A 25,369-nucleotide genomic window follows, 5' to 3' on the forward strand; every position below is an offset into this window, starting at 1 on the left:
ACAGGGTTTCAATCCAGGGTGATCAATGACGAGCAGGCTGGCCTGGAGCAAGCTACTTAACTTCCCTGAACTGGTTTTGTAGAATAGCATGTTTGTTTCACCTGGTACCTACTAAACACTCTAAAGATAGCTATTATTGGAATTGCAGAGCAAAGAGTAGTCAATGAAAGTGAGGCATTTGGAAGTGCAAAGGTGAAGAACAAGGGTCTATGGGTTCTGCCTGGGGCTGGTGCAATTTGCCTAAATGGTTTTTCACTTTTGGGTGATCTTTTTTCAAGTAACCTCAGGTTATCAATCTCCTAGGCTGAGTCCTGCGCTAAAGGACTAAATGAGCGAGATAACAAGCAGGAAACCACTCCCTACCTCTCTTCCACCCTAGCTCCACAAATTTTGGTCTACAGGCAATGAGGAAGCAATAGCAGCTGTGTAGCTGGCACTGCGGCTCATGCCCGTAACCCCAGCACTTTGAAAGGCCGAAGGACTCATTTGAGCCCAGAAGTTCGAGACCAGGCTGGACAACACAGGGAACCCTGCCTCTCCAACAAATACAAAAATTAGCTGGGCATGGTGGCGGGCCTGTAGTCCCAGCTACTCAGGAGGATCAGTCAAGCGTGAGAGGTCAAGGGGTCAAGGCTGCAATGAGGCACGACTGCGCCACTGCACTCCTGCCTGGGTGATTAAAGCAAGACTCTGTCTCAAAAACAAAAAAAAAGAAAAAGAAAGCACTAATTACAATGTTGGAAAGCCTGTTTCAAGATAGGAAACCAACCTGCCTACCTCACAAAAAGGCTGATGGCAAGGTTCAAAGAATATATACAGGGAAGTATTTTTTAAATTACAATTTTTTGAGGCCAGACTTGGTGGCTCACGCCTGTAATCCCAGCACTTGGGGAGGCCGAGGCGGACAGATTGCTTGAGGTCAGGAGTTTAAGACCAGCCTGGCCAACATAGTGAAATGCCATCTCTACCTAAAGATACAAAAATTAGCCAGGTGTGGTGGTGCGTACCTGTAGTCCCAGCTACTCAGGAGGCTGAGGGGGTGGATCACTTGAACCCAGGAGGTGGAGGTTGCAGTTGAGCTGTGATTGCACCACTGCACTCCAGCCTGGGTGACAGAGTGAGACTCTGTCTCAAAAAAAAAAAAAAAAAAGATGGAACATTATATAGAACCTTAGTAAATATTTAGTGAAAGGATCTCAATTTGTTTTTCAAAATTTTTAACATAGAGATGGGGGGTCTCATGATGTTGCCCTGGCTAATCTCAAACTACTGGCTTCAAGAGATCCTTTTGCTCACCTCTCCAAGTGCTCAGATTACAGGCATGAGCTACCACACCTGGCCCCAAATTATTACATACATTATAAATCCTACTCAACGATCCAGTCAGACTGAAACACACAAAAGGAAAGCATTTGATGGAAGAAAACATGGTGGAGCTTTGGATGTTCAATTAGTTGAAACAAAAACACTTGCAGTTGTAAACCAATGAACAGTTCTGAAGGCAGCCTGCACCTTCAAATCACCAGAGGGCTTTAAAAACCATCCATGTCCAGATCCCTCTTCTGGAGACTGATTCAATCAGAGGTTGAATTGGTGTGTGATGTGAGCCTGGGCATACTTAGTTTCTCAGCACGCCCTGAGGGATTGATTCTAGGGCATACCCAGGGTTAAGAACCACCATCATAAGCACTGCCTAGCAAGGGAAACACACTGGTTCCTCCTCTCCAGTTCAGATCTAAGTTGGTACCATTATGGAAGAAATGGATCTTTTTTTTTTTTTTTTGAGACAGAGTCTGGCTCTGTTGCCCAGGCTGGAGTGCAGCGGCGCGATCTAGGCTCACTGCAAGCTCCGCCTCCCACGTTCACGCCATTCTCCTGCCTCAGCCTCCCGAGTAGCTGGGACTACAGGCACTCGCCACCACGCCCGGCTAATGTTTTGTATTTTTAGCAGAGACGGGGTTTCACCGTGTTAGCCAGGATGGTCTCGAGCTCCTGACCTCGTGATCCGCCCGCCTCGGCCTCCCAAAGTGCTGGGATTACAGTCGTGAGCCACCGCACCCAGCCGGAAGTTACCTTTAACCAAAAAAAGCTTCCCATGAAAGTGCTTCCTTTCTTACAAGAAAACAACCGCCATTAAATTGCACATGAATCGAATTATTAAAGCCTTACACTAGTATCTTATTCCCATTTTACAGTTTAATTAGCGCTCAGAGAGGTTAGGTAACTTGCTCAAGGTGAAACAGCTGGTTAGGAAAGGAAGCCCGTGGCAATCGGTAAGTTGACTTGTAAAAATTCAGCCACTTCTCATCAAGGAAGACCAAACCAGAGCACACAGACAAAAGGACAGACCCTGGAGACGCCTACAACTGACAGCTTGCTTTTCAGTGAAAGGGAAAATTCCCATTGTTGGCATGTAACTTATAAGGAGATTTTACAGTATTTTTCCCCATAGATGGCCCTTCAAAAGCCTGTAACTTTTTGCAAGAAGTGTCTCCTTCCCTTGGACCTGCTTAAGCCTCAATCACTCTTGGCTGGGTGTGATTAGGGAGAGTCGCGGATACTTCATATGGTGCACATGGAAGCCATCCTCAGCCCGGCATCCAGTGAAGTTCATCGAGCTCCCTGCCACACCAGCACAATTTCTCCCTCTTCAACAGCATTGTCTCAGGAGTTTTCCACTGCAAAATGCTTTCATACATTAAATTAAAAAAAAAACAAAACACAGCAATTGAAAGAACATGTATTGAGGTACCTCCTTTTATTGGTATAAGAATGGAAGTTCCAGATTAACCATGTCATTGTTTTATTTTCACCATGGATTTTTTTTCACAAACTCCTTTGAAATTAAACAGACTTATTTGTAAATGTCTTTCTACATTAAAACTACTTCCCAACCCACAAAGACCCCACTTACTATTAATTTCTGGGGAATTTCATTTACTCATTTTATCTAACATACAAAAATCCACATTTTACCAGCAGTTAAAAAGAGAACCTTAACGTTCTCAAATGACTTTCTACCAAGACCCGAAAAGAAAACCACCCATATCCAAAACTTTAAAGCAATAAAAATTTCTATTTTCCAAAAAAGTATTTACAGACTGAAATTCAAACTCTACATTTCCCTCAATGTAATTATACAAGTACATACAAAGCCCTGGGAAACAGGAAGTATTTCATTACAAAATATTATGATCAAGAAAATATTGCTTGCCTTTAAATAAATAGAAGTGGCAGAAAATAAATATGCTTAAAGATGGCCATTTTCACCAGTAAACAAAAATACACATGTTAAGAAACAAAGTGAAAATGCTTGAGCTTCAAAATGACTCTAGCAGTGTTTTGCACAAATTTGTTATAAAGCGAGGTCTTCTGAAGACTTCCTCTGTTTAGTCATAAAAATACAAAAAGAGGCTTTGAGAAGGATTTCACCAGGCCGAATCTACGATACGCACAGCCATCAGATGAACACCGCACTAGGAACTTCCACCTACTGTTGTGAGCAAAACCGTTAACACCAAAGAATCTAAACAAATGTTCCTGTTTGAACAAAGAAATCTCAATAACCAACTGATGCAGATCAAAACCGACTCGATTTAATGGCTACCAAGGAGCATTTCTAGATCTAACGGGACGCTTGAGAGCCAAGGGGTCAAATACAATCTCATGTGTTTTACACAAGCCCAGGCTCACTTTCAGTCCATGTGAATTACATCTACCTGGACCTCCATTTTTTGTCTTTTAAATCCATTTTTTTGCTGTGCCAAGGATATTACAGGTCTGATTCTGTTTCCCTAAATCTTCTCTCTCTTCCCTATGGGCTTTTATTGGTCTCTGAAGTCCCTGGAGATCTCCTTCAGTGCCAGCTCCAATGCTGTGTCTCAGACCACGTCGTGCCAGCTCTCGGCTTTCCTTCTATCTTCTCTACACTCCCTTGAAATCCCAACAGACAAATGCCAATACAGCAGAAGGTGAACAATGTAGCCAAAATAAACACTTTCTAGTTAAAGTCTTTAAATAGGAGTTTTATCCTAGAGGATTCTTCACTGAAAGCTGATCAGCAAAATCCCAGGACCACGGACCTGACAAAACCCATGTCAGAACAGCGACCCGTGAAAACAGTCTGCTGCCTATATTAGAAATTACCCGGTAACTGTGTCAAAAAGCTGTTAACACAAAAAATGTACATATTAAACAAGCAAATCCTTCCAAATGTATCATCAACCCCACTGAAAAATATTGCACATGACAGTCAGTCTTTTCATTTTGTCTGTAAGGGGAACAAAAAAAAACCCACCTAGTCTTCAGATGCCTGACTCCGTCTAACCTGGCAGTGCCACAGCCGAGGCAGGCACTCGTTCTAGTTCAATGCCATCAATGCCCAATGGCACGAGCTGGGTGCTGAGGGCATGATGGGTGATGGGGAATCCCAAATGTCACATCTCAGTCACAAATCTCTGTGGTCAGAGGGGACTGGGTTGCATGTACAACATGGGTGGGGAGCCCACACTACTTGAAGGACTTCGGAAATGTGCATCGAAGGAGCTCGGTGTGATCCCAATCACGGTATCATTCTGGGGCACTTCACCTTTCAGAAAGTCATCATCTTCATCTTCCACTATCTCCTGTAGAAACATCAGAAATCATCAGTAAGATCAGTGCTGACTGAAAAGCTTTCAACAATTCCTTCCTTAGGAAGGTGTTACATCTGTAAAGATGGTGAATAAAGTATCTTAATTTCAAAAGAAAGCCAGTGTAGTGGCACACGCCTGTAGCCCCAGCTACTCAGGAGGCTGAGGTGGGAGGACTGCTTCAGTTCAAGAGTGCCGAATCCAGCCTGGGCAACATAGCGGGACCATGTCTCTAAAAAAACAAACAAAACACAACAGAACAAAGCTCCCTCTGAGAAGCACTTCCTTCTTACCAACATACCCACATACCTGCTCATCATATGTTGTAATCATTTGTTTAAAGTCTGACTTGCAAACAGATTTGAAGCTCAATGGGGACAGGAAACATGACGAGTCATTCTTGCCCAGTGTTAGAGCTCTCGTACCTAACACAATGTGAATGAATTACACGCCCCTCAACAAACACAAAACATAAAGAAAAAGATGAAATGACCTTTCCAATGGTTCCTTATTAAAAACAACAAAAAAGCCATCTTGAAGCTGCTTTTAACGCAAAAACAAATGTGCTCCCAAGCAACAGAGCAGCAAAATTCTTCATCACTGGATTCTAACTTTCCTCTCTAACTGTAACTCTCAGCTCCGCCTCATGTGACCTGGAGGGTATGTTGCAACCTGCATTTTCGCCACCCATCCATGAAGATCTATAAAACCAATGGAAACTGCTGGGGCAATTTTAACATGGGTCAACTGGAGATTGTTACTTGGTGAGCATGCGCAAGTAGCAAAGATCTAAATTTGGTCAGCTAATTTGTAATCAACCTTTGCTTCTCACATGTCAGTATGTGAGGTATCCCGTTTAAGCAATTTATCAAAAAAAGCCACAGACTGACTCTACATAACAACAAAACCTGGGTTTGGAATTTATAAAGGCAGAAGGAGTAAGACACGGTTTCAGTGTGCTTTTTTAAAGAAAACAGGGTCTTGCTCTGTCACCCAGGCTGGAGTGCCGAGTCGCATTTACAGCTCACTGCAGCCTTGACCTCTCACCTCAGCCTCCAGAGGAGCTGGGACTACAGGTGTGCACCACCACACCCAGCTAATTTAAAATTTTTTTGTAGAAACAGGGTGTCACTGTGTTGCCCAGGCTGGTCTCAAGGAATCCTCTGGCCTTGACCCCCTAAAGTGCGGGAATTACACGCATGAGCGACTTGCCGCTTACTATATCACTATGACCTGAAACCAGAAAGGAGATTCCGAGAGAGTGTGCTCAATAAATCACAAACTGACCTTTTTCATGGGTTTCTTGAATTCCTGTAGCTCTTCAGCACTCATGTCTTCCCATATCTGATAAATAGGATCAATGAATTTCTTTGACCTGTCAACAAAGATCACATTTCAAAGTCAAGTTAAATACTTCAGCAGAAGTCAAAACTAGTTTGGATCTTTTCTCACAAGACCTACTACCCAAAACCAAGAAGTGAAAACTACAGCTCAAATAATTACATTAAATTATTACCAGGCGCGGTGGCTCACGCCCGTAATCCCAGCACTTTGGGAGGCCGAGGCAGGTGGATCACGAGGTCAGCAGATCGAGACCATCCTGGCTAACATGGTGAAACCCCATCTCTACTAAAAATACAAAAAATTAGCCAGGCATGGTGGCGGGCGCCTGTAGTCCCAGCTACTCGGGAGGCTGAGGCAGAATGGCATGAACCTGGGAGGCGGAGCTTGCAGTGAGCCGAGATCAAGCCACTGCACTCCAGCCTGGGCAACAGAGCAAGACTCCATCTCAAAAAAACAAAACAAAACAAAAAAAAACCCTCTATGTAAATGCTGTAACTAATGTGGCTCTTTCTGGATAAGAGTTCATTCACTGACGCCAATGGAGTATTGAACTACCGTTTTTCATCTTTCCATTTTCAAGTGAAATTTTTTCTAAACTTTACAAAGACTGACAAGTCAGTTATATGTAGTATATCCAAATGAAAATGAAACTAATATTCTGGAACTCTCTTATTTATATTTCTGTAGTAATTTGCTGAAAAGTAAGTCTAGGAAAAACAACTAATCTGGTTTCAGTCAACCAAGACTTCAGGGACCAGACAATCCCAGATGGTCATGATGCTGCTAGTTATTTTAGAAACCATAATAAGCAAAAATCCTGCTGCCTTATACAAGTGCCAAGTTAAGGCTGGCCCACTGGTTTTCTAGAATAATTTATCTACATAAATCGTGGGTTTTTTTGTTTTTTTGTTTTTTGTTTTTTGAGACAGACTCTCACTCTGTCGCCTAGGCTGGAGTGCAATGGCACAATCTCAGCTCACTGCAACCTCCACCGCCCGTGTTCAAGTGATTCTCCTGCCTCAGCCTCCCAAGTAGCTGGGATTACAGGCGCCTGCCACCACACCCAGCTAATTTTTGTATTTTTAGTAGAGACAGGGTTTCACCATCTTGGCTAGGCTGCTCTCGAACTCCTGACCTCAAGTGATCTGCCCGCCTTAGCCTCCCAAAGTGCTGGGATTACAAGCGTGAGCCATTGTGCCCAGCCAATCGTTTGTTTTTTGTTTATCCTGTGCAACAGAATGGGATGTGGTCTCTAGAGGAAGGAACAAGGCACTTGACAGAAAATTATGCAGCAAGAAAAGACAGCACCCTCCCCTATCCTGGCACTGTTATCCCCACAACCTTATATGTTTAAATAACAGTTTAAAGAAAAATAAAAAATAAAACAAAAACCCTTGGTATCAATCTGGCTCCTAGTGAGGCAAAGATCCACCCACTCTGGGGTGCCTGCGCCACTCGGCAAGTCCTGCTAGGCATCCTCCACTTTGGGCCTGTGAAATATTCGCAGGGAGACCACGAGACGCTCATCAACAGCGAGGAAGGGCCACTTCTGGCGAACAGCCCTAAATCCCAATCTTGGGAAGAGCAAACGTGTATCACGTATAAATCCACCTCCTCCAGCGTCAAGGTTTAAAGTACCTACCTCTTCAGCACACAGGGATCAAAGGGGAAGAAGGTGTCCAGTGGGTTTGTGCAGGTCTGCACCGAGTCTCCTCCAGCTGTACTTCTAATGACTGGCAGCATCTGGCGATTGTTCCTCTCAATGATGGTGTAGCAGAAGACGAGCTGATACTTACTGTGGAACAAAAAAACAACACAAACAGAGGCATTAACACGCTGGAGTGACTGTGCAGATGTGAGCTGCGTGTGACAACTGTACCCACCACAGAGAAACCGCTGAACATAACAAGTGCTAGTGAAAATAACAATATAAAGCAGAAAGTAACACTTCTAGGGTACCGTTCTCTGGGTCTTCTATTTGCAAGTTTGCTACGGAGAAAGAAAATGTGGCTATCACTCAGAATGCAAAACTGGGCTTAGATTTTACTGAGTAATAGATATTACTCATTAAAAATAACTGTTTGCAAGGCAAAACTCTTAGATTACATAACTACAGGTGTCTTTATTTTTACTGTTTGCAAAAGAAGTAGAGGGTTGGTGGAAAAGGGATTCAGGAGTTACTCCGGAGGAAATAGCGGTTGGTGAAGAGACTTGCTGAAGAAGCCCCGAAGAAGAAATAAGCCTTTACTGAATGAGGGACATGGGGTTGACTAAGTCATGACCTCAGAAACAGGCTAGACATGCAGAGTGAGAACAGTTAAATGCACAGAAGAAAGCATAAAATCAAAAAGACAATTACGTTTTTAATTTTTCTGGTAGTTGTCTCTAAATGATTGAGCAACTTGAAAAATTATTTATTGGACAGCTTCTCCAAGATGAGGACTTAGATCTCGCTTCTGTCACTCTCCACCTCAGGTTCCCAGGTCACCATGGCAACTTCAAGCCACATACTTCGATTTGATTTCTGTCCTGTTAGCCGAGGCTCACGGCACTTGACCCCTCCTCCTGGTGGAGGCCACATCAGCAAAACCACACTGGAGGGTGGTTTGCACTATCAGGTCAAGTTGAAGATCTGCATCTCCTACAACCCTGCAGCTGACCGCACTTCCGGGTGTGTGACAAGGAAGCATGTGTCCACACACAAGGACACACACACAGGAATGTTCCTGAGCACTAAAACACGAACACAGCCAGCCGGGCACGGTGGCTCACACCTGTAATCCCAGCACTTTGGGAGGCTAAGGCAGGCGGTTCACTTGAGCTCAGGAGTTTGAGACCAGCCTGGTCAACATGGTGAAACCCCATCTCTACTAAAAATACAAAAATTAGCTGGATGTGGTGGCAGGTGCCTGTAGACACAGCTACTCGGGAGGCTGAGGCATGAGAACTGCATGAGCCTGGGAGGCGGTGCTTGTAGTGAGCTAAGATCACGCCACTGCACTCCAGTCTGGGTGACAAAGCAAGACCTTGTCTCGGAAAAAAAAAAAAAACACAAAAACTAACAAATGAAATCCCAACAAAGACTCAATAAAAAAGATTCCCAGAACATAACACAGCAGTTAAAATCAAAATAAAGCTTTGTGGCAATATGGTTCAATCTCAAAACCATCAAGCAGGCAAAAGCAATAGCTGCAGAACAGTACACACCTTTATTTACAATATCTGTACCTAGGCAGAGACCTTTATTTCATTCCCCTGCTCTCAGCCTCACATGGCATCACACTCTGTACCTCTAATGCGCATGCCAACCCCAAATTGAGAGCCCCTGGACCAGCTGGTTCACAAATGCAGTCCTCTGTCCCCACCCCGAGAATATACTAGGGCAGCGGCCTCTGCTTTCTTCATCCGTCCTCACTCTTTGAGCTGCTCACCATCTTAACCAACGTGCTGAAGCCTCCACCCACTCACTGCTGCTGCTTGTCGGTCTCTTGATGCCTTTTCCTAATCCTTCACTATCACTGAGATCTCAGAAGAGAGGTTACCTTGAACCAGATGCCTAGCAAAGGAGAACTAAAGAGGCTGAAGGAGCTCAGCAAGCTGCTGGCTCTTACCTGTTGAAGATTATAGGCTATGATCCGGCCTGAATATCCTCATTAAATATTCAATTCTCCAATTCGTTTTCTCCATAAAGCAGAATAACTTAGTGAAAGCTTACGAAGGAGCCAGACTACATTAAAATCTGTGCCGCCAGTCTAGCTCTATGACTTCAGGTTAAGTGATTTCAGCTCTCTGTACCTCCACCTCCCCATTGATAAACAGGGTTTCATCCTAGAGGGTTGAGGATCAAATGAGTTCTACGTAAAGTGCTGAGAACTGCCCGGCACAGAGGAAAGGCTATGAATTAACCATAGCTACCAGACCTGAGAGAACAGTACTCTCTAAACCAATCTCTTACTGGTCAACATTTGCCTCACGTCCAGTTTATTTCTGTTACTATTACAGGAGTCACTCTAATAAGCATCTATGGCTTTGCCCCTCTCAGCTTACTGGCTGCCTTACTTATTTCAAAGTGCCTAGGCTTCTGCTGAATTATGCCCTTTGGATAAGAAGTAGCAGCAATTTCCAATGCCATTAAAGTACAAAAACAATAGCTGTATTACAATATTTCCTGCAAGGACTGGGTTGTTTTTGTTTAAGAGACAGGGCCTCACTCTGGAGCCCAGACTGGAGTGCAGTGGTATAATCAGGGCTCACAGCATCCTTGACCTCCTGGGATCAAGTGATCCTCCTACCTCAGTTTCCTGAGTAGTGGGGACTACAGGCACAGGCCACCACACCCAGCTAATTTTTTAAAATGTTTTGTAGAGACAGGGTCTCACGATGTTGCTTAGGCTGGTCTTTAACTTCTGGCCTCAAGCAATCCTCCCACCTCAGCCTCCCAAAATGTTGAGATTATAGGTGTCAGCCACCACGCCTGGCCTTTTATAATGTTACTAATTTCACAGAAATTTAACAGACTCTTATAATACTAGATAAACATAAATAAAAATATTTTAAATAACTCCCATCAAGAAAGTGTAAATAACTTACTTTGTGATTGCAGCAAAAAAGTTAACCACCGAGGGCAGGCAAACCTTCAGGGGATTTAGCTGGCTCATCACTATCCGCTCAAAATTCAGACTCTGAAGATACCGCAAACCTTTGGTTAAAAAAAAAAAAAAAGATTTTTTTAGAGGTACAAATGTAAGTGAAAAGTGTAAGATATCTTTAATAGCACAAATTATCACACATTAAAGAAAAAAAAAACTTAATTATTTGCAGAAATGCTTTAAATAAAGGTCCATGCAGATAGTCACACAGTGTATGGCCCAGAAGAGTATCACTAGGCTAACCACATTCATTGATCACCAAGGCAGCTTCTCTAAAGAAAACTCAGGAAGTAGCAGGCTGTAAGATTCCATGACAACTGGAAGTTCACACGTTTGTAAGCTCAGTATATGCTGAGTTAATACAGAGGGGAAAAACACCTTGTGATTTGGTTTCAGCTGACGATCATGACAGGCAACAAAACAAAACAGCAATTTGATTCTAGCTTGCACGTCTCATTAGTGAAGCTGAGCGCTGTTTTCAGGTACACAGTAGTCATTTGTAGTTTTTTTTGTTTTTTTTTTTCCAAACAAGAGAACTCCAAATGTGCCTTCTACCTCAACAGAAGGCAAATTTAGACAGAAACCACTTTCTTAATGAATATAATTCTCTCCTACATGAGTAAAAGAAAGACATCACATTTATTTTAAAAGGCAAGCTGACCAACTTGTACTTAAGTGTATTTTCTTAGGAGTTTCTTTGATGCATATTTTGATAAAAATTACCTAAATGGGATGTCACAGCTTACAAAAACAAGATCTTCAATTCAGATTCCTGGCATTAATTTATACGAAGAAAAGCAGAGCTGATATTTACTTACCTTGTGATAAAACCTCATCCGACTAGTTCATACAACATCTTTTTAGAAGCATGTAGAATGTAGGTAAATACATATAATGCAACACGTACAACTTTCAGTTTAGAGCTCTGGCTGTTAACCCAAGGAGACTATGTCCGCCGCAGAGGACACATGGCAGTGTCTGGAGATAGTTTTAGTTGTCACAACTGGGGGTGGTCGGGGACTGCTGTTGGCAGCTAGTAGGCGGAGGCTGTTAAACATCCTACAGTGCAGAGGACAGCCCCCGACAATGAAGGATGATGCACCCAAATGTCAATCGTGTGAGGTTGAGGGACCTCGCTTGAGAGGAAGTGGCCCACAAAACCATGTGAATTATTCATAAACAGAACAATTTACAATGACTTATAAACACTGTTCTTGGAGACTCTCTTCAACTAAAATACACTAATCTAATAAGTTTCAACTGACAGATTTGAATTATAAGTAACTATTAGAAATTAGCAAAGCAATACTGGTGAATTAAGTCTCAAGGCTTCAGGCAGCGTTTAATCTATATAAACCCAAACTTTAGGCTCAGCTGAACCTGGCTTCGGTTTTCTAATCCTGCCAATAACCATGTGATCTTGGGAAAATGACTTCCCTGTGCTTTGGTGCTGTCTGTAAAGGGAGAACACCTGCCATTTACTGGGCTGTTACAAGGACAACAAAGAGAAGGTGCATCCACCTGAAGCTTTGTACAGGGCGCTGGCACAGCCCAGGGCTCAGCCTCACCTCTGCAGACATCTTCACATTTCAAACCTTCAAAAGCAGAAACCTCTTTCTTAACCTCAAATCCATCTTAAGGGGTTTGCAGGGGCCTATGAGCTGCTTGAAATGATTATTAAAAGTTTGAGTGTACATGCAGTTTTCTGAATCCAGAGATTTTAATAAAAATCTCAAAAAAGCAAAGAATCACCATTCTAAAGGGTGACAAGAACACAAGGAAAATCCAGTCCTGCACTCCCACAACACCGACCTTCTTTCAGGTTTCCGCTCAAAAGCTGCTTGTGTCTAAAAACAAAGGTGTAGAACACAGCTTGGCAGGCTGAGTAAAATGGTCCATGGAGAACAACATCGCAGAATGCCTTTGTTCCCGAATCCTGGTTATTAAGGTATATGTGCAGCCAGTTAACCAAAAGATCTAGGCACGATTTTACAGTACTAGAGAAAAGAAAAATTCAAGTCAACTTTGTATTTCATAAAAAAACCAGAATAACATAAAAACACACAACTGCCTTTCATTACAAACCACGCTAAGTTCATATGTTTCTTTAAATAATACCCATGGGCACAGAGGAAAAGCAAAGAAAGGAAGGATATGGATGGGTGCGTAGGAAGACAAGCTTCCAATTACAAGGCAGAGTAGCTCTGACCTTCTAGGAACAGGTGAGCCCCTAAGGACGTCCCAAGGGATGGAAAGCAGGTTCTCCTAACCATCTCAAAGGTACCCTCTTAGGGTGACTGGCCAAACAGGACACGTTCACCAACATCTCCCAAGAGAAAGACAGTCTGGTGGACTTCAGTATTCCCTGATGCATCCTAGTCAAGTCCTATGGTCAATAATTTTGTGGTTGGGGAAAGGTTTGAACAGCATCCTTGTCCAAAGATATCTTCATGGGCCACTGGAAGAAACTGGCCTTCTAGATAGGTCTATTACCTTTAAAAGGGTTTTTCTTCAGCTTTAACAGATACAATAGATTCGGAACGCAAATGAAAAAATGATAAACCTACAAAAAGAATCAAAACAGTATACAACACTGTTCTCTATCCACAAAAACAAATGGATCTTTAAGTGCAACCACACAGAAGAGATGACAAAAGCCTTACATATGGGGTTTTATATATAAAAAAAGGGGACACTTTATTCTAAAATCACTGCTTAGAAATATAAACATCTTGCACAGAGTAGGAATTTTATTCACTTTAAAAACATACCCCAAAAAAAGGGAGATATTTCTGACTTGAGACAATGCTATAACTCTTTTTAAAGCATGATATTAAAAAGTACTTGGAAAATTAGGCTACTTACATAAGAGGAATAAATTTAGCTCTTGCCAAAAAGCTTCCAATATAATTTCCAGCAGCCTGCCTGATGATGGCAGGATTACTTGGATCCTGCAATTTTTTCCAGAGATGTTCCAAAAATGCCTCTGCGAATCCCTATAAAAAGAGAGGGTGTCGGTGTGATCTTTTTTAATGCCTAAGATAATCTGGCTATCAAAATCCTAAGATTTTTACTTCACCAATGTAGGAAAAAGTTCTAGTATGTCATGGTCTTCATTTTTTAAACATGTTGAGAGAATAACATTAAAAACAAAAGGCATCTCAGGTGTTAATTCAACGGATCCCAAACCTAGCTAAGCATCAAAATCAACCTGGTGCCGGGCACAGTGGCTCACACCTGTAATCCCAGCACTGTGGGAGGCCAAGGCGGGTGGATCACCGAGGTCAGGAGTTCGAGACCAGCCTGGCCAATATGGAGAAACCCTGTCTCTAGTAAGAATACAAAAATTAGCCAGGCATGGTGGCAGGTGCCTGCAATCCCAGCTACTTGGGAGGCTGAGGCAGGATAATCACTTGAACCCAGGAGGCAGAGGTTGTAGTGAGCCAAGATCATGCCACTGCACTCCAGCCTGGGTGACAGAGTGAGACGACGTCTCAAAACAAAACAAAACAAAATAAAAAACAACAACAAAATTCAACCTGGGAGGTACAAATTCAATAGGTTTGTGACAGGGCTTTGGAATCTGCATATTATAAAAGCTCTTCAAGTGATTCCAATGTCAGCCAGAACTGGTGATCAACAATAACCCGCATCCCACGGAGCTCCACACGGGCACTCCTGTGAGTGCAAAGCTCCCTTCTGGTCTCTGTACACACTGAACTCAACCATGAATGGAAACACGGACTCATGTACAGCTGGTATTTCAGTAATTCCGCCAGTCATGGGAAAAAACAGACACAGCTTCTCACCAAAGGGTGTAACTTCCAACTTCTCCTAAATAGCGCCGTTCTAAAGCTAGGCGCGCCCATGTGGGCAGACAGAATTCAACCTCCTTTCCCATGACCAACACTCTCCCCACCTCTAGGAAGCCACAGAACCCCTGCAGAGAAGCAAAAGCTTTCTATCTTCTTTCCCCCACCAAAAAAAAAAAAAAGCCACAGCCTAAAGTTTTTAAAATTCTAGATTAATAAATTGGTTTGGGCTATTCTTTCCAACTTAACCCTTGGAAAGAATAAAGGAAATACAGTTAATTACCCCACGAGATTTTAATAGAGAAAGGCTTAAGGGAAGAGCACCACCTAGTGACCAAAAGGCAGGATGACATTTTCGGAGCACCTAGCTGGGCTGGCAGGAAGCAATCTGTTTTCTCTCCAAGTGTACGGGAAGGCAATGTGGGCCAGGCACAGTGGTTCACACTTGTAATCCCAATGCTTTAGGGGGCAGGAGGCGGGCAGATCACTTGCGGTCAGGAGTTCCAGACCAGCCTGGCCAACATGACGAAATCCCGCCTCTACTAAAAATACAAAAATTAGCCAGGTGTGGTAACCTGTGGTCCCAGCTACTCGAGAGGGTAAGGCCTGAGAGTCATCTGAGCTCAAGAGGCAGAGGTTGCAGCAGTGGACAGCAGAGCAAGACTGTGTCTCAAAAAAGAAAGGAAAAAAACAAAAAAAGAAAAGAGTATGCGATTTTATTAAGCAGACTAGCAAGTAAGCGCAAGGAAAAGAATTATTTACTTCATGGTCTCCATCCACCCCAGTTTTTAGGGAAAAACTTCGGGCAAAAACAAAATAAGCTAAGATAATGTTAATCACATTTTTACTCACCAATTTGAAACTACAGAGGTAAAACATGAAAAACTGCACATGGCAGGAGGCATGGGTGGGCAACAAGAGTTTGTCAAAGATGTTTATCAGGTCGCGATACAGATCCTTTGTTTTGCTGTTATCAACCTTACCTACGGAGAAAATTTGGCATCTCAGTTTTTATAAAGGCATATTTTCAAGTTTCACTTGCCAGATTTTTCATAAAGAACACAACACCATTAAAAAACATTATCCAGCCAGGCACAGTGGCTCCTGCCTGCAATCCCAGCACTTTGGCAGGCCAAAGTGGGAGGGAGCCCAGGAGTTCAAGGGCAGCCTGGGCAACATAGTGAGGCTCTGTCTCTACAAAAAATCAAAAAATTATGGTGGCATGCCTGTGATCCCAGCTACATGGGAGGCTGAGGCAGATGAACCGCTTGAGCCCAGGAGGTCAAGGCTGCACTAAGCCATGTTTGTGCCACCAATGCATTCCAGCCTGGGTTACAGAGTAAGACCGTGTCTATTAAAGAAAAAAAAAAAAAGACAGACATTATCCATTAAAATATGATGAAAACAAAATGCTATTTTTAGTTTGCACAGATTTTCCTCTGAGTATAATAATCTAACACCTGCAAGGAAGCAGGTCCTCACCTCACACACTGTGGCAAGGTCAGAAATGCAAACCCTTCTGAAGGGCAATTCTACAATTCGTGTAGCAAAAGACCTCTGATCCAATCATTTTTCTGCTAGTAAACAACTGAATATAATGGCACAAGGATGTTCATTATGACTATTACTTATAACGGTGAAAACAGTAAGAGACAGTTAAACCCATGTGATCAATAACATTCATTATTAAATTTTGTTTTAGAGATGGGGTCTTGTTATGTTGCCCAGGCTAGTTAGTCTTGAACTCCTGGCCTCAGGTGATCCTCCCACCTTGGCCTAAGCGCTGGGATTCAATAACAATTATTTTAAAACGGGCAATGATATGAGAAAATGTTCACCTTCAGCATCCATGTAAAGGGCAGATTATGAAACATTCATGTTTAGTGTGACCCCCAAATCCCACTAAAAAATTCACTCCTACATATACACACGCTAACAGAAAAGGGAAAAACGTCAAACTTCAAAATGCTCATAACGGTTCTCTGAATAGAAGAAATGTGGCCATTTAAATTGTTTTTATCCTTTCCTGTAGTTTCCAAATTTTCTCTAATCAACATGTATTATTTTCGTAACAACAAGACCATTAAAATAGTAATGCAGTTAATTCAGATTCCAGTTCTATTATTCTGACTCACCGAGCTCATCTTAAATCTTAGCAGTGTGAATGGGAAAAAATTCTGTTTTCGCATGGCAAAGCCTTTAAAGTTCCATGAAGGCAAGAAGCACATATAGTACTAACACCGGCACAACAACGGTGCCAGACAAAGACCCTCTGAACTCAATACGTAACAGAACACCATATATTAGTGCCCTCTACATCATTCTTAAATGCATTCAGCAACCTGAGCGTAATTTAATCTAAAACTGGCCAAACTCTATAATCTTTCAATACAACAATCAGTGAAAAGACGGAAGACAAATATAACTCAGCCGGAATCCCAGTCCCATTTTCAAGCTATGTGACTGGCAAGTAACTTGACCTCTTTAAACCATCTTAAACTCATACTCAATAGATATTTTTACAGGATTTTTATTAGTACTAGAGATAATGGATGGAAAATGCCCAGCACAAAGCCAGGTACACTGCAGGTGTTCAATAAACAGTAGCTAGTGTGATTTACCATCTACATAGCAGACATCCTTCATGTAGGACAAAACCAAAGACATCAGGATGTCCAGGCGCTCGGCTACAGGATGCACCATCTGGTCGAGTCGTGCAGGACCAGCCTTTGTGTCATGTTCAGTTTCTTCATCTTCATCCTTTGAAGACAAAAAGTAAATACTAACATTAAAAAATTCAATGTGGGCCGGGCACAGTGGCTCACACCTGTAATCCCAGCACTTTGGGAGGCCAAGGTGGGCGGATCACGAGGTCAGGAGATCGAGACCATCTTGCCTAACACGGTGAAACCCTGTCTCTACTGAAAATACAAAAATTAGCCAGGCGTGGTGGCGCACGCCTATAATTCCAGTCACTCGGGAGGCAGAGGCAGGAGAATAGCTTGAACCAGGAGGTGGAAGAGGCTGCAGTGAGCCAAGTTCGTGCACTCCAGCCTGGGCAACAGAGCAAGACTCCATCCTCTACCACAAAAAAAAAAAAAAAAAGTAAAACAAAGAAATGGACCAGGCACAGTGGTTCATGCCTGTGATTACCAAAATTTTGGGAGGCTGAGGTAGGAGGATCACTTGAGTTCAGGAGCTTGAGACCAGCCTGGGCAACATAGTGAGACCTGTCTCTACAAAAATACAAAAAAACGTAGCCAGGTGCGGCAGTACTGTAGTCCCAGCTACTCGGGAGGCTGAGGTGGGCAGATCACTTGGGCCCAGGAGGTCGAGGCTGGCATGGGCCAAGATCACACAACACTGCACTCCAGCTGGGGCAACAGAGCAAGATCCTGTCTCAAACCAAAAAAAAAAAAAAAGGGCCGGGCGCAGTGGCTCATGCCTTAATCCCAGCACTTTGGGAGGCCGAGGCGGGTGGATCACGAGGTCAGGAGTTCAAGGCCAGCAGGCCAAGATGGTGAAACCCCGTCTCTACTAAAAATACAAAAATTAGCCAGGCATGCTGGCAGGTGCCTGTAATCCCAGCTACTCGGGAGGCTGAGGCAGGACAATCGCTTGAACCAGGAGGCAGAGCTTGCAGTGAGCTGAGAAAGTGCCACTGCACTCTAGCCTGGGCAACAGAGCAAGACTCCATCTCAAAAAAATAAAAAATTTTTTAAAAATTAACAAAAGAAAAGAAAGAAAGAAAGAAATGCAGACACCTTTCCAGGCAGCGGTCTCATTCAGGGATGTGAATCAGAACCACCTGCGAAATTTAAAATAAAAGCCAAGACTCAGCACCAGTTTCTGATTCTCATTGAGAAGACCCAATGAGCGCTAGCCATGCAAACCTTACAGATGTCCCCTACCTCTATTCCTGGTGCCCACCAGAGTGGGTGCTTTTGGTGCCAGGCCCCCTTTTCCAGGTCGGGATATCCACCTCCCCGCTGCTGTGAGAACTGGTGGCCACCAGCTCACAGCTGCCTACTTTTTCCAGAGAGCTGCCCTGAGCAGAAAGGAGCCAGGACCACCGTTGCACTCTTTCCAGCCCCTCCCCGCTAGAACCAATGACTGATGGACAAGGCGTCAGAAAAGGACATCTCCTTGGTCTCGAGCTGGGACCTAACTCTGTAGAGCAATCCACGCCCCAGAGGGCCTGGTGGGATCAGGCTGTAGCGACCTCCCAAGAGAGACCCACCCCTGAAGCTCCCCTGCCCTCTTCTGCTCCCTGACACCCTCTGTCCCAAGGGCACCTGAATCCCTGTCTCAGACTCTCCTTCCACTGTACCCAACTTCAGATACCACCCAAACAAGTAATGCTATAAAGCGTCCAAGTGGTAAAATGTAGAAATTAAACAAGTGTGCTTTTCTACTAACCACACCCTCACAAACAGCATCTGGCTTACAAAAACAAACACTTAAAAGTTATAAGAACAAAAGGGAAACGTACTTCACCAAACCCAAATTCAAAGCCTTGCAAATAAACCAATTACGCTAAGTGCTAAATGACATGGCAGCAAATTACTCATATAAGGAATCGTTTTCAAGTTTGCTAAACTATTTTAATTCTTTCAATCTAAAGTCTTAACAAAGATAAGCAGCACTAGCTGTTTCCACCCTTTGATTATGATAAACCTCATGTCGACTTCATTAATAAAATGCTAACCATATTAAACAATCCTTCTGTGGAATCTGTCCCACCACAAGTTTGAGTTGCTGTTTCTTCAGCGTCTTCAATATCCTGCCGGGATGCATTCACCTATAACAAAGGGAAAAAAAAAGAATAGAAGGATTTTAAATATACAACTATGTTACTTTGGGATGGAAATTCATCTGATATAAACACGTTCAAGGTGTCCAGATCAGTGCCTTATATCGCACTCCAACACAATACACAATTATGGGGCAAGCCTGTAAATTGACCTAGGTCATGAAGGAATTTAAATATAATAAACCAAGCCCCTTTTACTACATACTTATATAAAATCGACAAGAACTATCACATGATGCTCTATGCCAGGTAGCCTCAACAAATTCAGCATTTATTTTAGTTCTGATATGGTCTGGCTCTGTGTCCCCACCCAAATTTCTTTTTTTTTTTTTGAGGCAGAGTTTCACTCTTGTTGCCCAGGCTGGAGTGCAACAGCAAGATCTCAGCTCACCGCAACCTCCGCCTCGCAGGTCCAAGCGATTCTCCTGCCTCAGCCTCCCAAGTAGCTGGGATTACAGGCATGCGCCACTGTACCCAGCTAATTTTGTATTTTTAGTAGAGATGGGGTTTCTCCATGTTAGTCAGGCTGGTCTCGAACTCCTGACCTCAGATGATCCACACGCCTCAGCTCCCCAAAGTGCTGGGATTACAGGCGTGAGCCACTGCACCCGGCCCCAGATCTCATCTTGAATTGTACTCCTATAATTCCCACACGTTGTGAGAGGGACCGGTGGGAGATAATTTGAATCATGGGGTCGGTTTCCTCCATACTGTTCTCGTGATAGTGAATAAGTCTCATGAGATCTGATGGTTTTATCAGGGGTTTCCACTTTTACATCTCCCTCATTTTGTCTTGCTGCCACCATGTAAGAAGTACCTTTCACCTCCCGCCATGATTCTGAGGCCTCCCTAGCCATATGGAACTGTAAGTCCAATTAAACCTCTTTTTTAGCCAGGTGCGGTGGCTCACGTCTGTAATCCCAGCACTTTGGGAGGCTGAGGTGGGCGGATCATGAGGTCAGGAGATCAAGACCATCCTGGATAACACAGTGAAATCCGATCTCTACTAAAAACACAAAAAATCAGCCGGGCACGGTGGCATGCGCCTGTAATCCCAGCTACTCAGGAGGCTGAGGCAAGAGAATTGTTTGAACCCAAGAGGTGGAGGATGCAGTGAGCCGAGATCGTGCCATTGCACTCCAGCCTGGGCAACAGAGCAAGACACCGTTTCAAACAAACAAACAAACAAATAAAACACCTCTTCTTTTTCCCAGGCTCAGCTGTGTCTTTATCACAGCATGAAAATGGGCTAATAAAATCTCTATGCACAAGACACTCACAGACACATTGTGTAATAAACATATCATCAATCAACTGAGCAGAAAAATGATAAACTGCAAGCCAAATGTGAATTACTCAATATTTATTTTGGTATATCACCATTCAAATATCTTAACATACCACTCAAACCATGCCATTTTTTATTATCTATGCTTGACCTTCTTTGTAAACATTCTAAAATGCTCCTTTTAAGTATATACCAGAGAAACACTACAAAGAGTACATATACAGTTGGCCAGAGAAGTGCAACTCCAAGTGAACACTGCACCAATGGGCCCAAGCTCTAGCTCTTCTAAGACCTCGTTCCATCTTCCTGCTTCCCTACAGCATCAATGTTTTCCTCCACCAAAGCTCCTCTTCCCTCAGTCCACAAACCTGCTCACATCTCCCCACTCCTGAACCACGCCTCTTAGCCCTGCTCTGTCCCCTCCTTCCACCACAACCCTGCACCAAGGTTGTAGCGACCAACTACAGCCCTACTTCTGCTTCCCTACCACCCACACATCCCCTCTCGAAATGCAGTTTCTGCCTCTTCACTGACATGGTCCTCCAGAAAGCAACAAAGACTACCTTCTAACCACTAAATCCAAGGACTGTTGCACTTTTCATCCTTCCAAAAAATGACAGCAGTATCTGATGCTGCTGACCAAACTCCTCCTTCCAGCAGATCCTTCCTGAGCATCCAGACCCATGGTTTTCCTCATACTTCTGATCACCCTTCTCCTCCCCTGTCCTAAACTGTATCTTTCCAAAGGTTTATGCTCAGGTCCCCACCTGCAGCCACCACTGCCAGTGAGTATTCTCTAGTAGGCTGCCCACCAGCAACTGAACCTGGCCAAGATGGAACTCCTCTCTCAACTGCCTCCTCTTGATATTTCTGCCTGCCATGAATGCAACACTACGATTCGACTCCACAGGGAGCAACCTCTGAAGGATTCCTTTCCCTTACTATCTGCCTCCCCTCCTCCAAACCAGTCTCGAGGACCAGTTCACCTTTCCTCACAATGTCACTAGAATCCACCACTTTCTTTCATTCCCACTGCACCTTAGTGCGGGCTTCCTTAAACAAAGTTTTAGCTGTTTATAATTATAATCTGCCCTTAAGAAAGGCCAAACAAGAAAAATCACTTCCTTAGGAATCCCTTCCTGACCCCACTGCGATTCTATCAGTTTCTCTAACTCATAATGTATGTTTCATTCATAGCATTTTCCACAACCATACTTTTACATTTGGCTAAGTATGTATTTAACGCCTTGTTCTCCAATCATGAGAAGGAACTGTCTACAACTCCCAGCACATACACAGATGGAGTTCAAGACACATTTAAAGGAAGGAAGCAAAGAATGGCGCAAGTGGTTTCTTTTGAGACGGAGTCTCACTTTGTCACCCAGGCTGGAGTGTAGCAGTACAGTCTTGGCTCACTGCAAGAACTGCCTCCCGGGTTCAACCAATTTTCCCACCTCAGCCTCCTGAGTAGCTGGGATTACAGGCACCCGCCATCATGCCTGGCTAATTTTTTTTTAATTTTTATAGAGATGGAGTTTCACCATGTTGGCCAGGCTGGTCTCGAACTCCTAACCTCAGGTGATCTGCCTGCCTCGGCCTCCCAAAGTGCTGGGAATACAGGTGTGAGCCACCACGCCTGGCCAAGTGGAGGCCAAGTGGATTCTTTTCTATCACTGACTATTGTTTCCACATACTGTGATTATAACACATTCAAGTCAGTAAATGAAAATAAAAATAGATTGCTCAATACTTACATCCAATTTGAGCAGCTTTTCAATAATAAGCTCCAAAATTTCATGCCTCAAGGTTGGAAAATACACACTAATCCTTAGTAAGTTATGAACGTAACATTCCTAAAGCAGAAAACATAAGATAAAACATTTCAACAGAGAATAAATGTTTCACAATTATGTAAGCGAAACATCAATTACACAATTGAAATCTTTAGTTTCAAATATTTAAACAGAAAAAAACAGACTATCCAGCAATACAAAACTGTACTGTTTCTACATATGTATTATGTTAGGTATAATCATTTCAATTATCCTCAGTAAATGAAGTTTTTAATTTGCAAAACTGTAGGTTTTTAAGTAGCTGTATTGATAAAACTCATAAATCATACAATCACCAACTTAAAGTATACAATTTAAGTTTTTAATATATTGAGTTATGTGACCATCAACATAATCAATTTCAGAACATTTTATTTTAGAGACAGGGTCTGGCTCTCTCTCAGCCTGGGGTGCAGTGGTGCAATCATAGCTCACTGTAACCCTGAATTCCTGGGATAAGCAATCCTTCCTCCTTAACCTCCCTAGTAGCTAGAACTACAGGTGCACACCACCACATCTGGTTAATTTTTCCTCTTAGAGAGACAGGTTCTCGCTATGTTGCCCAGGCTGGTCTTCACCTCTTGGATCTTCCCACTTCAGCCTTCCGAAGTGCTGTGATTATAGGCATAAGCCACTGTGCCCAGCCAGCAATTTTATAACATTTTAATCACTCTAAAAAGAAATCCCATATCCATTAGTAGTGTACCCCTAAAAAATGAAGACTTTGGCAACCACTAGTCTATGAATCTGCCTCTTCGAGACATTTCCTATAAATGGAGTCATATAATACATGTTTTTAGTGTTCAATCATGTTGTAACATGTAAACCATTCCTTTCATATAAATGGAATCATATAATACAGTCTTTTGGCATGTTTTTAGGGTCCAATCATGTTGTAACACATAAAGCATTCCTTTTCATTGCTAATATTCTATTGTACCACGTTTTGTCATCTGTTCATCAGCTGACAGACATTTGAGTTGCTTCTACTTGATGCTATTATGAATGATGCTGCTATGAACATCCATGTACAAGTTTTTCTGTGGACATATATTTTCATTTCTCTCAGGTATAAACCCAGAAATGGAACTGCTAGGTCACATGGTAATTCTACATTTAACCTTTAAGAAATGCCAGGCTATTTTCAAAACAGCTGCACCATTTTACATTCCCACAGCAACATATGACAGTTCCAATGTTCCCATTTCTCCACATCCTTGTCAACACTTGTTACTGTCTTCTCATCCTGAATATAGCCATCCTTGTGGGCATCAGTGAAACCATTTCCCTGATGGCTAATGATGCTGAGCATCTTTCCATGTGTTTTTTTGCAGAAATGCCTATTCAGATCCTTTGCCCATTTCAATTGGGCTATTTGCCCTTTTATTATTCAATTGTAAGAGTTCTTTACATATACAAGTCCATTACCATACATAAAATTTAGAAATATTTTCTCCCATTATTTGGGGATTCTTTTCATCTTCCTGAAAATGTCCTATGAAGCATAACAATTTTTAATTTTGAGGTACAATTGATGTATTTTTTCTTTGGTCACTTGTACTCAGGCATCAAATCTGGAAATTACTGCCTAATCCAACATGTACCCCTATTTTCTTCTCAAGAGTTTTACAGTTTTTACTCTTCATGTAGGGCTTTTATTGATTTTGAGTTCATTTTTGTACATGGATATCCATATGCTTCATTCTTTTGCATGTTCATGTCCACTTCTGCCAGCAGCATTTGTTGAAGTCTATTCTCCCCTATTCAATTGTCTTGGACAAGTGGTTACTGTATGTTGGTCTTCTGTCCCGTAACCATGCTGAACTCATTTATTCTCTCTAAAATGTCTTGTGTGTGTGTGAACTCCTTAGGATGACATATAAAATCACCTTGCAAAAGAGTTTATGCCTTCCACTCCATCTGGATGCCTTTAATTATTTTTCTTGCCTAACTGCCTTGGCTAGACAAGCAGCAAGAGCAGACATCCTTGTTTTGTTCTTATTCTTCAGAAAAAACTTTTGGTCTTTCACCATTGAATATGATGTTAGCTGTGGGTTTTTCAGATGCCCTTTATCAGGTTGAGAAAATTTCCTTCTGTTTTTGTCATAAAAGGATTTTGGCCTTTGTCACATACTTCTGCATCTACTGAGATGATTATGTGGTTTTTGTCCTTTGTTCTATTGCTATAAAATATTTTATTAATTTATTTTCAGGTACTAAATCAATCTCAGCCGGTCACGGTGGTTCACGTCTCTAATCCCAACACTCTGCAAGGTGGAGACGGGTGGATCACTTGAGGTCAGGAGTTCAAGACCAGCCTGGCCAATGTGGCAAAACCTGTCTCTACCAAAAATACAAAAATTAGTGGGGTGTGGTGTCCCATTCCTGTAGTCCCACCTACTCGGGAGGCTGAGGTGGGAGAGTCGCTAGAACCCTGGGGAGGCAGAGGCTGCAGCGAGCCGAGATGGTACCACTACACTCCAGCCTGGGTGACAGAGAGAAACTGTTCCCTCCCTGGAAAAACAAAACAAAACAAAAAAAAAAACCTCAATCTTGCATACCTAGCGTCAATCGCACTTGGTCATGGCACATAATTATTTTTGTATGCTACTAGATTTGGTTTTATACTACGGCAATCACTATTAATTATTAAAAACTGCACAGATGATCTGAACGTTGTACAAAAACTTAAGCACAATGCTTCTACAGAAGGCTTTGCTTTCAGGTTAAAATAAGGCATATTTACAATTAGTAATACAAGAACTATTGTCTTCTAGTAATTCTTGTATAAGCATGAAGCCACTACAGATATTCCTGAAATGAACTCACACCTTGACTTGCACATAGTAATAACAGAAAAAGGCACTGGGAATCCCCAATAGCCGCTTGATAAGAAAGGAATCTGAGTCAAATTCTTAGACATCAAAGTCTAGAAGACAAAGTAACCTTTAAAAGAAAAAGACATAACATCGGCCGGGCACAGTGGTTTACTAATCCCAG

At 42.7% G+C, this 25,369-nt stretch overlaps 1 protein-coding gene across 1 annotated transcript in view; it reads right to left on the reverse strand.

The window, feature by feature from the left end:
* Nucleotides 1-2,728: 2,728 nt before the first annotated feature.
* The window catches only part of RRN3 (RRN3 homolog, RNA polymerase I transcription factor), a 36,624-nt gene continuing 13,983 nt past the window's right edge, over nucleotides 2,729-25,369 (reverse strand). The window contains exons 9-18 of the mRNA XM_003916571.4: nucleotides 22,292-22,390; nucleotides 19,145-19,237; nucleotides 17,058-17,196; nucleotides 15,289-15,419; nucleotides 13,490-13,620; nucleotides 12,437-12,621; nucleotides 10,566-10,674; nucleotides 7,618-7,770; nucleotides 5,919-6,006; nucleotides 2,729-4,625 (exon numbers count right to left, since the gene is read on the reverse strand). Of these exons, the coding sequence (XP_003916620.2) occupies nucleotides 4,464-4,625; nucleotides 5,919-6,006; nucleotides 7,618-7,770; nucleotides 10,566-10,674; nucleotides 12,437-12,621; nucleotides 13,490-13,620; nucleotides 15,289-15,419; nucleotides 17,058-17,196; nucleotides 19,145-19,237; nucleotides 22,292-22,390 (1,290 nt within the window). The 3' untranslated portion in view covers nucleotides 2,729-4,463. The remainder of the gene's footprint in view (nucleotides 4,626-5,918; nucleotides 6,007-7,617; nucleotides 7,771-10,565; nucleotides 10,675-12,436; nucleotides 12,622-13,489; nucleotides 13,621-15,288; nucleotides 15,420-17,057; nucleotides 17,197-19,144; nucleotides 19,238-22,291; nucleotides 22,391-25,369) is intronic.

Source organism: Papio anubis, chromosome 18, assembly GCF_008728515.1.
Source record: "Papio anubis isolate 15944 chromosome 18, Panubis1.0, whole genome shotgun sequence".
Taxonomy (NCBI): Eukaryota; Metazoa; Chordata; class Mammalia; order Primates; family Cercopithecidae; genus Papio; species Papio anubis.